The sequence below is a fragment of the Cyanistes caeruleus genome, chromosome 3, assembly GCF_971803275.1.
Source record: "Cyanistes caeruleus chromosome 3, bCyaCae1.hap1.1, whole genome shotgun sequence".
Taxonomy (NCBI): Eukaryota; Metazoa; Chordata; class Aves; order Passeriformes; family Paridae; genus Cyanistes; species Cyanistes caeruleus.
Genome location: NC_141703.1, coordinates 5,738,235 through 5,756,305, shown reverse-complemented (window position 1 = coordinate 5,756,305; position 18,071 = coordinate 5,738,235). Strand labels below are relative to the sequence as shown.

At 44.3% G+C, this 18,071-nt stretch overlaps 1 protein-coding gene across 2 annotated transcripts in view; it reads right to left on the bottom strand.

Moving 5' to 3' along the window:
- Positions 1 to 8,739, bottom strand: part of PDXK (pyridoxal kinase) — a 41,306-nt gene extending 32,567 nt beyond the window's left edge. Inside the window, exon 1 of one of the 2 annotated variants that reach the window (XM_086879619.1) lies at positions 8,399 to 8,739. In XM_086879619.1, coding sequence (XP_086735745.1) covers positions 8,399 to 8,485 — 87 coding nt within the window. In that variant the 5' untranslated portion in view covers positions 8,486 to 8,739. Of the gene's footprint in view, positions 1 to 3,744; positions 3,877 to 8,398 lie in introns of those variants that run through there. The other variant, XM_023924158.2, reaches the window with a different exon arrangement.
- Positions 8,740 to 18,071: the final 9,332 nt, after the last annotated feature.

Sequence of the window (18,071 nt, the reverse complement as noted above, 5' to 3'; positions counted from 1 at the left end):
GAGAAGAGTACTCTGAAAAATGTTTCCTCCAGCAGACACCAGGTGCAGGAGCCTGGGGCTTGCTCCTGCCCTGACACCTCAGCTATGCCAAAAGAGCTGTCTGTGGGGCTATGTTAGGGAGCTGGATCAGGAAATTGGCTCACAAAATAAACACTCACTTTCTTCTTTTCCATTTCCGCCAAGTCATTTATATCCTGGATGACTTCTCAGAGCAGTTTACCACATGGCCTCACAAAATGACTTTCCTTGGAGCATCGAAGTGGACACAAAATAGTGCAGGTGGAACGACCAGCTGGCAGCAGTAAGGCCAGAGCAAGCGTTTCTCAATCTGGCTTCTCCACTGAAACCAGCAGATTTCAGTAGCCTAGAGGACAGGTGACAATATAAATATAAAACTTAAACATTAGCTTGCCCTGTATTTGTTTGGTTGTTGTATGAATGGGCAGAGGCACAATGTTACTTCCATTAATGACAGCGAGAACAAAACAGCTGGGTTTTTTTAAAACTTATGTTTTCATTTTTGTTAAATGCTTAGAGTTGTGTTAATGTTTTCTCATAGGTAGCATGGTTGTCACCCCTGTGAGCCAGGGACTGTATCCTGCCAGAAAAATGAGAGTAACCACAGTGAAGATGGATGGAAAAAGAGTTTTCCTTCAGTGTAACCTTGAGCAGTAGTACTCATCATACAAAAAAGCCTCATAAAATACACAGATTTGTAAGGTAGACAGATTTGTAAAATATATATATTTATTTTATCTAGATTTAGGCCAGACTTTACTAAATACATGACCACAATCTCCAGTGTACAATTCTATAAAACAGTATTTAATTTTGAGAATTTAGCCAACATTTTTTTTTCTGCTGTAACTAATTTTCTTTTTCTTTCCCCCTAGAGAAAATGGAGACAGAATTACCATGTTGAGCAGCTATAAAGAAACATGGTAAAATTCAGGAAAAAACCCAAATTACTTAGTGTTAAAAATAAGGAGAGTATGAAGGATAACAACTCTTGGCTTTATTGGCTAGTAATCTGCCAAATGAAGTAAGAGAAAAAATGTTGCTATATTTTGATATTGTGGGACAGACCAGCACTGCACTTCTCTGGATGTTTCCAATGGGCACTTGAAGACTGTCACGGCTTCCTCCCTTCAGTTTATTTATGTCATTGATAGCTGTGCCACCCTTGCTGGGGATTTCCTCGCAGATCCTCTTCTGAGAGGTAAAACATGGGTGGATCCCGCAGTGGGGAGAAGGGGAAAAGCTGTGGCCAGACTGGAAGAGCTCTGCAGGTCAGGAAAAGCATTTACTGCTGATTTTGGGAGTGCCTGCATCCACAGATCAGAAAGCCCTCCAGCTTTTGTTCTGCCACAGGGGAGAGACTTTCCATTTTCCAGTGTGTGCTCTAGCACCTCCTCAGTCCCACACATCCAGCTGGCAAGAGGTGCTTTGCATTCTCAAGACAGCAAAGTTAAATCACCATGAAAGGATTTCTACTCAGCCCAAACTACTCCATATGCTTAAAATTCACAAAGGATGACAGAGGGTGAAGAGAAGTTTGTTTTGTTTTTAAATGAACCACAGAAGAGGATTTGGTATCTCAGTTCTCTCTCCTGCTCTATGGATAATTGCTCCAGATGTTAAGGGAACTGGAGCTCGGAGGTGTCACGGATGAATTAACATGAACAAATACGAGTCCTGAACAAAGGCTTGAAAAATTTCAGGTAGTTCAGCACAGTAATATTTTTTTAGCTATGATAAGTCATCCCACTGCTGCCAAGCCAAAAGATGATGAAGTAGTCTGGTTTCTCCTGGGGCTCGTATTATCTATCAGCACAGACCTCCCTGGCATGTTTCAAACATTATGCTCATCGTATATATATATATATATATATATATATATATATATATATATATATATACATATTTCTCCCCTGTACATATTACTATGCAGCTGAACACTCTACTGCATATAGTAATTTCAGAAGAATGGACATTTTATGTCCCAAGACTAATGTCCAGCTCCTCACATTAACCTTGCCTCACCAACTCCAGCCTGTTTTCCATACAACATGAGCAACTGAAGTGGAACTTCCACTTGCATTTATTCAGCCTAAAGAAACTAAAAATACCTGCCTGGTATGTGCTCAGTCAGCCATGGATAATGCTGTATCCCTTATCTAAAATGACTAAATATGCTTTTCAAGGAAAAGTGACCATAATTTTTTGGATATAAACAGAAAAAGTGAATAGTAAAAGACAATAGTTTACTTAAAGGAAGATTTTAGAGAGCTATCAGTGACTTTGTATGTCCCCTGTTTTTCTCAAGTATACCTTTTTACAATTTGCATATATATATAATTAAAGATTAATTTTGTTATTCCAAACTACATTTTTTTAATACATTTCCATGCATTTTAACTTTAACTTGAAGCCTTTTCTTCTTTCCCCACAAACCTGATCATTCTTCACACTGTTATCTGTCCCTGTTTGTTTATACACAAAAAAATATTCTCTCATCTGGAGATTTAATTTGGAGCAGAAATAAGACCTCAAATACTGGAAAACTTTAAAAAAACCTCTAAGACTTAAATTCATAAAATAAGGCCATTCCTAACATTAAAATGCCTTAAGCAAGTAAACACTTGCCACTGAGTCTCTGAGTACATTATATTCCCCACACAAACAGTGCAAATCCACCTCTAGGCAAGGTTTTCCAGTCTTTTAATAAGATTTGCAATTTTTTGACAGCTCAATTTTTTTCCCAAAGACAGTGGGTGAATCAGGGTAAAGTATTTTTGCTTCCTCTCAAGTCAAATATTTGCATGCACTCATAGACACCAAATGGGATCCTCCTTCATCTTTTCCCTTTGCTGTGTTGAGACAGATAAAAAGATTACATTTCTGTCAAAAACTATTTGTTCACTACACGTCACTACACACACTCCAGTGTAACCATTGTGTCAAATACCAGCATATGCATCTGCATGGTTCAAACTTTCACCATTTATTATAAAAAACTCAGTGAATTACCAGAATCACCAATCATTGTAAATATTTATCACCATCTTTTTGAAAAGTTTAATAAAATGCCAACTGGTCAATTGGCCCCGTACACACACTGCACAATAACTTTTAATACATCTTAAATTGCTTTTTGCAGCTTTACAACTGTTTTATAATCAGCCTGTGTGAACATCCCTCAGCATTTCTGTATTTTCATGACTATATCTTCTGTATTTTCATGACAAAGGCTTATTTAACAAGCTGCCACTACTGAGTGACTTGCAGGAAGAGTCAGAAACAGTCAGAAACCCCACAGTCCCACAGACCTGACCTTGGATGAGGATGGTTCAGTCAGTCCCACTCTCTGTTCATGACAGGCTCTGCCCAGTCACTCAGAGTCCGCAGCACATCTGCAGCCCCAACTGCACTTCTTTTAGACAGGTCAAAATGACTAATTTTTCAAGCTGATTATTTTGCATTAGTAGCTGAAAAGATTCCATTAGGAGTTTGAAGAGAAAATTGAGGTGTCTTTGTTTAGAGTTGTGGACAAACAAACTCCCATTGTTAGGTAAAAGTGAGACCCCAGTAGCTTCAGTCTAGTCTATCTCAAAGCAATGTTAGGAGCTGAAAGTGATACAGACACCCCTTCTTGTTTTTGTTTGTTGTTTTTGTCTTTTGAGTAATAATCTACTTTCTTATCCCCTTCCAATCCTGTCCCACTCACCTTCCCTCACCGCTTACCATGCAGGTGGAAAGTCCATCTCCTGCAATCTTCTGAGAGGTTCAAAGTTCTCTCAGTGCACCTCAGCTGGCTTCATCTGGACAAGCACTTCTGGAAAGGTCTGGTAAAGCCTTTTCCCAGAAATCCACACTGCCAGGTGGGGGGAGCCACCTTGTTTGGACTTTTTGGATTACAAGTTTTTTTCAGAGCCTCACCTTGTGGAAGGAATTCACCAAACTTTTGCAGCTACATGTGCTGACATCCACATAAGAAGCAAATGCTCTTTACATAGCTTTGAACAAGCCTTCCCATAGGAGTTGTGCATTTTTTTTTGTCTTGGGTTGTTTTGGGTTTTTTTTTAATTAATTCACCCCTTATCTACCTTTCTTGAAAGAACAAAGGGAGAAAAAAGCAGTCTCCCACAAGCTTCATTTGAAGTATGATTCTAGAGCAGTAATTGTTGTTTCAGATATGCAATTTAGAACAATCTTTGGATATTACAAAGACCAAATGCATTCTTTCATCTTTGTATTTATTTTTTGTTTAAGGTTTAGGTTTTTTCAGCCTTTGAACTGTAACAAAAATAAGAGCTACCCAGTAGGAACATTTCTTATTGTTACTCTGTAAAGACTTTTGATTGATAAATCCTTCTTGTGACTCATACTATTAACACAATAGCAAGGTTTGAAAAAGAAGAGTCATCTTAAATAAGAGATGCACTTTATCTTTCTACACAATTTTTAAGCCATTTTACTGTACTTTTCAATAAAATAAAGAAAAATAAGTCTTTAACTTTTTCTTTTGCTGAGGCAGTGGATAATTAGGAAAGATCTACTGCTACTGGTTTTGGTCTCAGCATATACTGGACAAGGCAGCTCAAGACCATCCCTAAATATCAAAGAAATTACCACCTGTGCTGACCAAAGTTGTTTTCCCATCTTTCCTACAATTAAGAAGGAGATAGAAGTGTAGACTTACTATTTTCTTTCCACAGGAGAATTACTGAGAACTAGTAGTCTGAGAATCATCAGTCCTTTTTAATACCTGGAACAACTACTATCTCCATTAGCAGGGAAAAAATGTTAAAATAAAATAATTGAACAGATTTGAAAAGGCCATTTTATCCTGTATTGTATAAACTGTTTATGGTTCTACAGCTCAGGACAGACAATTTCATTCTCCAGATCCAAATAATTAATGGTGTTTGTCTCAGCTTTTAGCTCTGTCTTCAAGGTAAGCAGATATAAAAGGAAGTCAGGAATTAAATACTCGAGACAGAGGCATGATTTTCTGAAATTCTGTAAGTTTTAGGGCAGACAAAACAAACAGACAAACAAAACCACCCTAAACCATCACTGTTACTGAGACATAAGCAGGGATCAACATTTTCTGGTTTGCAGACAGGAGTGTGAACTATTCCAGTGGCAACCAAATGCAAATGTCCAGTACCCAGGTAAAACTGGCTAGGATTTTCTCATGCCACTTCCTTATACATTCAAAACTCTTTCTTAGAAGCTCATGGAGGCCCCAAGAACTGAGCACACAGACTGACACACTGATTCCCAAGAGCTGATATTATGATGGGTGCAGTATATGAATCTTAAATTCCTCTGCCTACCAAATTTTTCCTATTGGTCAGAATGAGGTACCTCTGCAAAAGAGGAATCACCTTGTCCTTCTGGATTCTCTATGGTTTGAGAAGGACTCTAACTCTCTGCCTGCCAGTTCTGCTCCCTTTACTTATTGCCACATTCTGCCTGCCAAAAAGGTGGGGCAGGAAGGGCAAGCTAAAATTATATTTAAAATTAACAGCTAAGAGATGTCTCTAAGGAGAAAAAAAAAAAAATCACATATGATAAAAGTGAAGTTGAATGTCATGGTGACAATATGCACCATAAAAACTATGACAAATCTTAGTCAATATTAGAAACATTTAGAAATTTAGAAACTTTTTTTGTATTTTTAAATAATTTATCTGGCTCACAGTAGCAACTCCCCAAGTTAATGTACAGCCTACTGCTCTTCTCTCTTAAAAGCTGGACAATCCTGAAACACTCCCTCATACTAAAAGCTCTGAATACACAGCTGTGGAATACCTTAAGACTATTTTAAAAATAATTCAGAACTACCTTCAGAACTTTTTAAGCTACTAAGACCAAGCAAGTGAAAACTATTTAAACTCTTGACAAGGCAGAATTCAAAGCAGTGCTGAGGGCAGTTCACTTCCTAGCAAATCTATGTTTCCTCTATGACCAACTACTTAATTGAGACTGTCTAATTACTTAAATGTATTTGAACCTGAAATGATGTCAAGGGTGCTAACATTTCTCATTTAGCTTTATTACTTCCATTATTATAACTGCTCTAATATATGGTCTAACTACGTTTTGCTGTGTTTGCCATATAGAAAGAGTTTACAACGCACTCCACAGAGCAAGTCCTTCCACAAATCTACATTTTAAATACTTTAGCTTTTACTCTAGTGGAAGCCTGACAAAACGCAACCAACTGATTAAAAAAAGATCTTAAGGAATTCTCTTCTGTGCAGATTGCTGGCTATTGATAGTTATGTCATAGATTTCCACCAAAGATCAGGTCATGCAAACACAAGTAATGTTTTTTGGGTAAGTCTGCAAAGAGCATGTGAAACTATGTCAGGTTTTTGATTTGGATGCTGCTGTCCAAATGCAGATTCCTGAACTGTTATGTCAGGATTTCAGCCCATCAGACCTCACAAGCACACGGACACACATATCTACATAAACCCTGCCTTGCAAACTCAATACAAAGGAACTCCAAAGGGAGCCTCACATAACTGGTTCAGAAAATTAAAGTAAAAAAAAAACAGAGAATGGGAAATAAAAAGAGTGCCAGACTTGCACCCTTCCTCAAGAATAGATACAGGTTATAATTTTCATGGCTAGATAAAAACAATATAGGAGAAAGACTCAGGTTTGTAATTCTCTTCATAGAGAAAAGCAAAATTTTACTTTGGAGCACCTTGCTCCATCTGATGTTCTAGGAAAACAAGGGTTCAGGTAACTTTCCAGCAAGCACATCCTCACTAAGGGCTGCCTACATAGGATTTCAAGTGCAGCCAGTAGTGGCAGGAATTTGGCTGCTCCCCAAGTAAATTTCTTTTCCTCCCACTCCAGAAACTTCTTGTTACACTATACAGAGGAATATTACACAGTTTGAGTGCAACAGCCTCCTGAACAAAGGAGCTACTACTCTTTAACTCCAGTAGTATTTTTTACAATCACAGCCAAGGAACTAAAAACACTTCCCAGGAACCCATTTGCCAAGTTACACAGTTCATGTGTCACAGAAAGGTTAAGCTACAGAAAAGTAAAGAGAACCTTTGACAGAGAATTAGAATAGAGAGAGAACAGTTGAAGAGACTGGAGATTTCTGGAATAAGTACTACTGTGTGCTCTTCTGCTACACAGAAATTGAAAGGGGAAGTACAATTTCGAGATAATTTTGTTAGGAAAGGAAGGACAGCTCGCCTGCAGTGCACGACAACCTTTCTGGCCTGGAGCTCTACATACTCGTATTTTTCCACAATACTTGGATTACACACATACATCATCCTTCACCACACATTAATTTTCAAGAGACTTGGTTACATTGTAACTGGACGGTGATATGGGGGTGTGACACTGGCTTGCTGCAGGCCTGATGTCACTCGCATCATTTACCAGAGTACATCTCTCCTGTCTAGCCCAATGAGTTACACCATCGTTTGGTAAGCACACCCCAAGATGAACAATGTCACAACACAGCGTGTTCTGGTAATGAGGCTCTTAGAGAGCTCCATACAGACACGCGTGTGTCAAGGCACAAGCACCTCTGGATGGGCAGGCCCCACATCAGCCCTTTTAGGGTACAGACCCTTCACAAGAGCCAACAGTGCCATATGCAAAGGTTCGCCCAATGTTTTCCCACCACCGGCGAGATCCAAGCAAACAACCCCGAAGGCAGCACATGACAGCCATGAAGGCCGAGATCCAATTACACCCTCGAGCCGTGTAAGTCAGGCAGCTTCTCTGGCCCTGCCGTGCACACGCATTAAAGTGGCCCTTACACCCCACTACAGCTTCCTCACACCATCCGTGGGGGATCACCCAGCCCTGCCGCCGCCGAGGGCAGGCGGGGCGCAGCGGTGCCAGCACAAGGACACCGCTGCCCCGGGTCCCCGGCACAGGACACTGCGATGACCCTGCCGTAAGGGGCACAGCCCCGGCTGGATGCGCCTGCTGGCGGCGGCGACGCCGCCCTCATCCCGGAGCCGGAGCAGGCAGCGCGGAGCCGAGGCACCCCACCGGCAGCACCCCCGGCTCCCCCTCCCCTGCCGAGCCCGCTCGCCGTGCCACAGCCCCAGGAGGAACCACGTTAACGGGAGCGGCGCGGAGCCGGCGGGAGGCGCAGCCGCAGCGGCCGCGGGGTGCGCGGAGCCCCGGGACGGGCACTGCCGCCGGCACCGGGGCGGGCGGGGAGGGCGCCCGAGCGGGCATCTCCCCACCGTGCCCTGACCTTACTTGGCAGGAGCCGCCCGGGCGCCGGAGCTCGCCGGGCAGCGCTGCCGTCACACCGCCCGCCCGGCTCCCCGCGCCGCCCCGCAGCGAACGGCGGCGGAGGGAGAGGAGGAGGAGCAGGTCCGCGCCCGCTCACCTGCAGGGGGAAGGTGGCCGCCTTGTTGCCCACGTAGCCGCGGACGACGTGGCTCTGGATGGAGAGCACCCGGCACTCCGGCTCCATGGCTGCGCCTCGCGCGCCTGCCCGCGCCGGGCCGAGGTGGCGGCGCCGGGAGCAGGAGCGGAGGGCGGAGCGCGGGCGGCGTGACGCGTTCGCCCTGCCCGCCTGTCACACACCCCCCGCGGCAGGGAGGCAGGCGGCCAGGCGGGCACCGGCCGGCTCCCGATGGCCGACTGCCGCCGCGCCCTCTGCCCGGGGCCGCGTGCGGGGCGGAGGGGACACGGCTCCCGGCCGCGGGCAGCCCCGGCGCGGCGCCCCCGGCCCCTCACACCCACCGGCGTCACGCGGTCACGCGCCCCCGCGGCCGCCCCGCCCGCCCGCGCCTGGCGGCGCCAACGGCAGCGAGCGCCGGGCCCGGCCCGCCCCGACCGCAGCTCGGACACCCGGAGCGCCGAGCCCCGGCCATCGCGCCATGCCTCCGGCTGCAGGGGACCGCAGCGGGTCACCGGCTCCGGCCGCCCTGCTCAAGCAGGGCCAGCCCAGAGCGCACGGCACAGGATTGTGTCCATATGGCTCTGGAGTACGTCCAGTGAAGGACATTCCATACCCTCTCTGGGCTGTCTGTCCCAGTGCTTGGTCACTGCACAGTGAAGTTCTTCCTCATGCTCAGGTGGAACTTCTGACCGTCTGTTTCTGCTCCTTCCCTCTTGTCCCCTTGCTGGGAGTCACCAAGTAGAGCCTGGTCCATCCTCTGACAGCCCCCTTTTAGATATTTATACCCATTAATGAAGTCTCTTGCAGTCATCTCCTCTCCAACCTGAACAGGCCCCAGCCTTTCCTCGTAAGAGATGCTCCAGTCCCCCACTCATCCTCATTGCCCTCTGCTGGACCTGCTCCAGGAGCTCCATGTCTCTCCTGTCCTCAGGAGCCCAGAACTGGACACAGTAAAGGAGCATTTTATACCTGAAAAGAGATTATATTGAGTTGGGGCCAGTCTCATCTCCCCATGCCTACAGTGAGAGGGCTAGAGGAAATGGCCTTAAGCTGAGGCAGAGGTGATTCAGATGTTTTTTGCAATTTTAGGGTGCTCAGACATTGGAATAGGTTGTCCAGGGAAGTGGGGGAGTTATCATTCCTGCAGGTGTTTAAGAGACATCTGGATCTGCCATTGTATAATGTGGGTTAGGGGTTGCAGTGGTACAGTGGGGTGGACAAACCATCACATCCAGCTGGAAAGCCAGGGACTGCCACAAACATCCCACCTGTGACAGTTTCCCTTCCTCGAGTGTTGGGAAAGCCCTGTGCAGTCACAGATGCCAGAGGCAGCCCTACAGGCAGCAATGCCTGGAGGTGGCACGCTGGCCCAAGCTGTGGGTGCCTGACAGAGCACCACCCTCACAGCTGGGTTCTGAAATGAGTGCAATTGTGTGTTATTGACCCAAAAGAAAAAAAACCCTTCAGAGAACTGCCAAAGAGTAAAAGAAGATGTATGTGTTGGCTGGCAAGTGCTACAATACATCAAGACTCTGCTGAGATAGGACTTGGTAATGTGTTTGGGAATTTCATCTTCCTCTGGCCATCTGTCATTATTGACTGACACAGGTTCAATCACAGCTCACAACAAGGAATGGCACCTCTTGTTCTTCTTCGTGGAAAGCTTTGAATCGACTCTTGAAATAGCATGATTATTTCTTAGCAAGGTGAAAGAGTATTTTCCTCATCATAAGTAATCTACTGGAAAATGAGGGAACATACTGTTCTCTCTTCAGTTGTCACTTGCATTAAGAAACTTAGGGCTCATTCTAGGCTGGCCTTAGTACCAACATTTGCTTCAGCCCTTCAATGCATATTTTTTTGAATCGCAGAAATCTGTCCATCTCCATGGAAGGCCAGAGCAATGAATTACCTGCATCATTTATGCTCCCTAGCTTAGAGGACAATTGCTGGAAAACAGATTTTTTTTTTCCTTTTCCCTGGTTTTCATCCTTTGCTCAGCATTAGTGCTTATGCACCACCTTGACCTTGTAAGTGAAGATACACACTTACCAGTTTTATGCAGGATTGCTACTTTCTTGCTAATATTCTGAAATGTCCATCAAAATCCAATTCCTAGAAAATTTTATGCTTTCTGCAGAGGAATATCTGAAGCCTCTCTTGATGCTTTATAATGGATTAAGGAGTAAAACCTGCATACACAGAATGTGTGTGACTCAACAGTATCCAGCCTTAACATTTTTCAAAGTATGGGGGAAGCTATATGTCTGTACACTAAAAAAGTTGCCACATGCGAAACAAAGGAGAGAAAACAATTCTCCTTCCCTTCCAGAAAGCAGCTCATCTAAAGGTGAGCACACAATTTCTGAGCTGTGTTTTTTTACAGACATTGCTGTATTTATTCTTTAAGTCAGGCCTCTCCCTCATGAAGAAGGCTATGTGTCTCAGAAAAAAGTGAAGCTAAGTTTCAATTCCATAGTGATTGTGCTTCCTACTGTGCTGTCATTCTTAAAAATAAAATAACTCTCAGGTACTCCTCCAAATTTGGGGATTACTAGGGCTGTTTGAGGAGCAAATAACTGTTCAATGGGTGACAGAAAGATTCATTAAAGAAAAAAGGCAGGGCAGGTTAGATCAAAATGTCAGCAATAGAGCAGCTGTTCTCAGCTTCCTACTACAGCTGCTTGCTGTAGAACTGCTTGGATGATACCTCCTCAATCTCCCGGCCTCCCAGTGGAATGTGCACGGAGTTCTGTGGTTTATTTTCTTTAAAGTAACCTGACCTCTCAAACCAGATCCCCTTTGTCAGAGCAGAACATTTGTTGGAAATGAAATTTGAGAAGTTTATCAGTTTGAGCAAGAAAGAGTATAGTCAAAAAGACCACAGTTCATCAACAACTGGCAATCTTTCTTCCACAAATGTTCCTCCTCCTCTGTTCTCCTACAACTCACCTGGATGTTTCTCACATCTCCCTCACTCTCTGCTCAGCCTGGCAGTGCACCACAAACACACCCTGTGGCAGACCTGAGGCAAGAATACACACAAGAGTTGTCTAGCCAGCAGTTCTGGGAGATAGACATCTTTCCCTGCCTTCCTTGCTCCTGGGCAGACAGGACCAACATCCTTCTGGGCCAGTTGTTGCACAGGCTGCTGCCTTCCTATATTTGTTGTTACCCTTTGGAATTCCAGCTCACTATGCATGAAGAAATTGTGAGATTACAGCTAATAACAAGCTTAACATGGGTCAACAATGTCACAATACTGCAATATAGGTAATCACCTTTTGGACTGCATAAACAGCAGCAGAGTCTGGCAGGCATAGGAAGCCATCCTGGACTCATCCAGTCATACCTCAGCACTGGTTGGGTCTCTGGGGAAGTACTGCCAAGTTTTTGGAGCGGTGTTTTATTCAAAATGGAACTATGGCACAATGCAAGAGGCTGTAAGGAGAATCCAAGGCTCAGGACACACAGCCTAGGAGGAAATGGTTTCTTTAGCTTAATGAAAACTCAACTCTAGTGACAGCCTGTAAATACCTACAACACAGAGCTGTGAGGAAGTAGAAGGGAATAAACCAATTTCCATAATGGAGGGCTTGCTGCCATTATTAAAGGGATTATGAAACACACAGGAAGAGATTGCTTTAAAAGATTGAAGAGGTTTCATTTTCAGTTTGTTTGTTTTTCATAACTACTGGAAGAAATATTTTATAAATATTGATAGCTGTGTGTAAGCTTGTTTTGGAACAGGGAACAGACTTTACCTACCAAGGTCTCCCAATGCCCAGATTTTCAATATAAGCACAACGGGAAAGATATGGAGCTGCCAAGAATATGATACAATGAGCTTGATAAAAGATGCATAGAGAGAGGACCTAAAATTAGATTTTGTGCATTGTATATGGATTCTATAAATCATCATAGATTTGACAAAAAATAAACATGCCATGGTTATGTGAAAATAGTATCAATATCCACTCCTTTCTTCAATAAGTCTTGAAGACAGCAGAATTGGACCATCAGAGAACAATAGTTAGAATCATAGTGTCTTTTAGGCTGGAAAAGACCATTAAGATCATCAAGTCCAGCTGTCAAGTCCACCACTAAATCATGTCCCTGAGTACCACATCACATCTCTTAAATACCTCCAGGAATGGTGACTCAGCCACAAGCAGCCAGTTTCAGTGCTTAACAACCCTTACAGTGAAGAAATTTTTCCTAGTATCCAACCTAAATCTCCCCTGTTGCAACCTGACACCTTTTCCTATTGTCCTGTTGCTTGTTGCTTGGGAGAAGAGACCAACCCCTCTTACCATTTCCTTTTAGGTGATGGTAGGAGGTAGAGAGTGATGTCACCCCTGAGCTTTCTTCATGCTAAGATAAGGTCACCCCTGAGCTTTCTTTTCTTCATGCTAACCACCCTCAGTTTTCCCAGCTGTTTCTCAAAGGACTCATGTTCCAGACCCTTTCCCAGCTCCAGTGAAGAGTGTACCAGTCCAACCAACAAGCAGCCAGGTTTTTTCCAGAAGAATTCTGTGGGAAATGGTGTCAAAGTCTTTGCTCACATCTAGACAACATCTAATTGTGCATTCCTCAGTCAGAAAACCATCTGGATTTAAGATACTGATTTTTGCTTTTCAGTTGAATGTTTGCTAAGACAGATTGTAAAGTACCTACTTATGGTTGTGATAATTGCCATAAAGTATTAGCAACATTTGAGGTAGGAGGGCACAGTTATCCTTGTTTCATGCCAAATTTTCACTTGGCTCCATTAAAGTGATTAACTTTGTCAAGAACTGTCAATATTAAGGGATGACACAATCAGAAGATCAAGCGGGCTGTGTATTTACTTACACTTCGACTCAAACCTGTTCTCTGTCACTGACTTACCAAAACTCCATATATTCTGAGCATTCTTGTCTCCAAATGTCAGGCCCAGTCTTGCAATCCTCACATCCATTGTTTTACTGAGGTAAATGGAACTGCTTCTGGGATGGCATCCAAGGGGCTGGGTGTCAAGCTGAGAGATGGGCCAGTGATGACAAAGTTCTGTTGAAAATGCTGCATTGCTGTCACAAGTTGCCACAGCTGAACAGCACTGTATATAGCTTGGCATTCTTGATCCTCATCTCCTTCAGAACCTAAAAATACAGCTTTTTATAAAAACATGCAAGACCACTGTGCTGGGCAATTCTAAGCTAAAGCACTCCTTACACTGGTACAACTCCCCATAACTACACATAAATATTTTGGCTGGTGCTGATGTCTGCACATATTGGTTCCAGTGTCCATTTAATAAAATAGTCAAAGTTAATGAAAGCCAGGAAGCCTCCTTTGCTTGGCTAAGGAAGCTAAAGTGCTTTGTATTAGCTTGCAGTTTTGTCCTGAATGCTCATGCTTGCATCCTGAGGAACCATTTTTATTGCACTTAGTATCCATTCCCTAATACTGGGGAAAAGTAACTCATTGTCAGGAGTTTAATTCCAGTTATCTCTTTTTGTCCTTGAATTATAATAATTCCTATAATAATTGAAGGGGTAGCCTTAATTTTGTCAACAAAGGTATTTCAGCAACAAAGCAGAGCCCTGCTCTGGAAAGCAAAGTAGTAGGAGATAGAAGTAATTATGGGGTGACACAATACTACATGTAGTCAGGAGGCCAGCTTTAGAGAAATGCATGCAAATGTTTTTGTTTTGCTTCATTTTTAAGGCACTTTTGGGGACAAACATGAAGAAATCTGTGATGTTTCATTGCCTTTAATTCTTTGATTTCACAGGCACTTCTGTACCTGGTTTTTGATATTTAACCTTGAAAATTGTTTGACTTAGATTTTGGGTCAGAAATTCTGCACATATTGCATATCTGTTTTATGAAACGTGATAACAGCTGGAAAAGAACAAGGCCTTTTCTGGCAATGGGAATAAACCTCTCAGCCATGAACTGCATCTCTCAGCAGTTTGTCCTGTGTGTGTCTTGCATCACATGCTGTCGTCTTGCAGTCATGAGTCACTTGCTTCAGCTCCTACCGCTCAGGGATATCGGCTTGGCAAAGCTACACAGCTTATTCCCTGGGGAAATGTGCACACAAAGCAGTGGGAAGTCAGGCCACTGCTGTGCTGGAAACAGAACAGATTTGCATTTGAGTTCAAGCTGCAGGGTGTACATGCTAAGTTGACTAATACCACATCTATTTCTAGTCCTGTTACCTGGGAAATGGTAATTTCATTTTGTTCTTTTCTGTGGTTACAAAGAGATTTCCTACTTTAAATTAACCTTTAAAAATCTGAATGAAATGCAGTAAGTTCAGACATGGGCTACATAATTTTTACAACTATTGTAATTTCACTAATTAACAAAATAGCAGTAATAGAGGACAGATTTCAGAAGGCTGAGAGATGCTGATACTGTCCCAGGCTGGAAATTCCTTCTAATTTGCTCATTTTTTTTGTCTATAATGAGGAGACAAGTCTCCCCATTCCTGTCACTTGGACAACTGTAATTAGTAACAAAGTCTAACCGATGTAGTTCTGAAAGTTTCCTGGATTTTTCTCCTTAGTACAAAAATAAAATGGTAGAATGAAATCAGCAGTCATTAGTGGCAGCAGGATTTGATACCAAACTTTGAAACTTGCATTCTCAATGATTTTTCTCCAGGACAACTAACAATCTCTACAATTAAATAAGCTAAGCTAATAAAAAATATATGAAATTTGCACGGGATAAATGGGCAAAACCAAAGAGTTGTCATCTGGTTCTGTCAGATATTTGAGCTAACATGATCAGCAGCAGTGGCAGGTTCCTTGGGCAGATAACATCATTGTCCACAGCCAGTTAGAGATAATCTGCAAAAATGTGTGTGCAAGCCCTGAACATGCCAGTGGCCAACTGCAAATTCCTGTGCCTGGCATTACAATACAGTACAATACTTCCTACTCTTGGCCAGCAACTCTGTGCAGCTCAGGCCCTCAGTGGCCAATATTTGCAGGTTGTGAACAACAAAGCAATTTCTTGCCCTCTTGCCAGAACAGATTCCTGAGTGGATTTCGAAGGGAGAAAGAGCCAGAACACTCTGCTCTCTGATGGTCTACTAAAAGGCAGTGCAGAGCTTGTGAATGATTCCTAGCCTCATTTTCAAAAGGGTTCATTAAAGAGTTGAGGGCTTTATTTTCAGAAATAAAATTATTCCATGACAATATTCTGCAAAAGCAAGTACACATTATTGGATTAGACAAGCGTTTACAGTTTTAGTCTTCATTTTCCAGTAGATGTCTCCCAGATGTTTACTGTAGCGGCAAAGCCCATGAAAACATGGGTCAGCACTGGAAAGAGATCTGCTCCCTAAACTGAGACTGGAATTAATTTCCCTGAAGAGTCTAACTCTTGGCACTTCCAAGTCATTTCACAGACTTGTCTCAGTGAGGTAGGATTTGGTCAGGGATTCTCTCCCCATCCCTATTGCTTACTAAAGAGCAAGATTTCCTCACATAGATCTATTTTAGTATTGTATCCTCTTCTGAGCAAGATCCCTGAGAAGGGTCCAGGCTGCAACCTAACCAAACTTTCACTGATTGAAAGCATTCAACAGCAGAAGGAAATTCTAAGGAATGACACATTCACAAATCTTAGTGGACTTAGAGAAGTCTGGCTTTTTTGTCATTAAAAAGATCTTGAACAACTATTTCAACATTATTGTATTCAGTTTAATTCTTTATCTAACTGACATAGAATGCATTTTTTGTGCTGTTCTGCCCACAGGAGTGCTGTGGGATTAGAGTGTGAGCTATTCCGGCAATAAGGAATTGGCTGGACGGACACAGGACTTGTGGGCAGTGGTTCCATGTCCGGCTGCAGGCCGGGGACGAGGGGTGTCCCTCAGGGCTCTGCCTTGGACCCGGGGCTCTTGCCTGGCTGCCCCAGTGACACAGACAGTGGACCCAGCTCACCCTCAGCACATTTACAGGGGATGGGAAGCTGAGCAGTGACACCATGGTGACACCATGGAAGGACAGGGCCATGCAGAGGGACCTGAGCAAGCTTGGGAAGTGAAACTATGAGAACCTCATGAGATTCAACAAGGCCAACTGCAAAGTGCTGCACCTGGGTCGAGGCAGTCCCTGTGTCACAGCATCATCAAAATTGGAAGAGACCAGCAAACCCATCCAGTTCCATCATCATCCCAGCACCACCATCACCATCCCTAAAACACATCCCAAAGTACCACATCCATCCAGATGGCCAGGTTCAGGGGTTGGGGCATGCAGGGATGTGTGGTGGTGTGTTTTTGTTTAATAAGTTTAAGGTTTGTTGCACAAATGGTTTGTTCTGTTTTCCCCTTCTGATGCTGGTTTGTTCCAAGTTGTACCCTCCTCCCTACTGCCATCAATCATTGTGCCCCAACCCCTTTATCCAGATCCTTCTGTGTCAGTCTTACTTAGCACCTACCCTTTGTTCTAGAATCCTCCCTGTCAATCATATTGTATTTGACATTCCATTGGATTCTGTTAACTGTTCCTGCCCCCCAAGCTTTCCCATTGGTTTATATACTGCAAGCTCCGCCTTAAACTCCTCCCCTAGGTCTTCCCTATTGGTTCATGATTTGTATCCTCCCCTTACTCCTCCCCCGTATATAAGATGTTGCATAGCCTGTGACTGTTGTCTTTTGTTCCTGGCTCCGTGGGAGATGAAGCTCATCTTCAAAACCTATACAAAAGACCTCCCCTCATTCTTGCCTTCACACTGCGCCTGACTTGCCAGAAGTGCCGTAGAGCTTTGCTCTAAGCCGTACCTCGGGTCATCCTGCTCCCAAGGTGTGTCCCACTCCGGATGTGGAGCTGAGGGAGAGCTAGCTGGCTCCAGCTCCACATCAGGGATGTGTGCCTGGGATGGATGGGATGGGTGGTGGGTACAAGTGTAAGGGTGCAAGCAGGGTGTGTGCAGAGCAGGAGTGTGAGCACACGTGGGGTGTGCAAGCAGGGCACTATTATGAGTGTACAAACAGGCAAGGCCCTGCTGCAGACAGCTGAAGCAGCACTGCAGCCTGGGAGTGTGCAGGGCACTGCCCTGAGCTTTGGATGTACTGGAGGGGCTGGAATGTCCGGAGCTGCAGTTGGCAAGGCCACCTGAAAGACTCTGGGGAAGGACTGAGGGACAAACCACGGGAGAAGGTGTCACTGTGGGAGGCTGCTCTTGGCCACCCAGACAGGAGGTCAATACCAAAAAATGATTCTTTAAGGAACCAGGGTTCACCTCCAGATGAGCTGCCCTTGTCCCTGTGGGGGAATTCAGGTTGCCCGGTGTGCACTGGGAACACCACACAGCTGGTCCAAACAGCCCCAGGACATTCCCCAAACAGCTGCACAACAACTTCTCGGTACAGGGACTCGGGGAGCGGCTCGGAGAGGAGCCCTCTGGGATTTGTTGCTTGTTCCCAGAGAGGCTCTCGTGGCTGACGTGGGATTGTCTTGGCCACAGCGACCGCGCAGCCGCCGAGTTTCAGGTCTCTGCTGCTTTGCCTGCGCCCGTCTGGCTCCCGAGATGGGGCAGGCACAGGCGAGCATGGCAGGAAAAGCAGCAACTTTTATCAATGTGTCCATGGCAAAGCTGCTGTCCCAAAACGGATTCTTTCACCCCATGTGCAAGAAAACGATCCAAACAC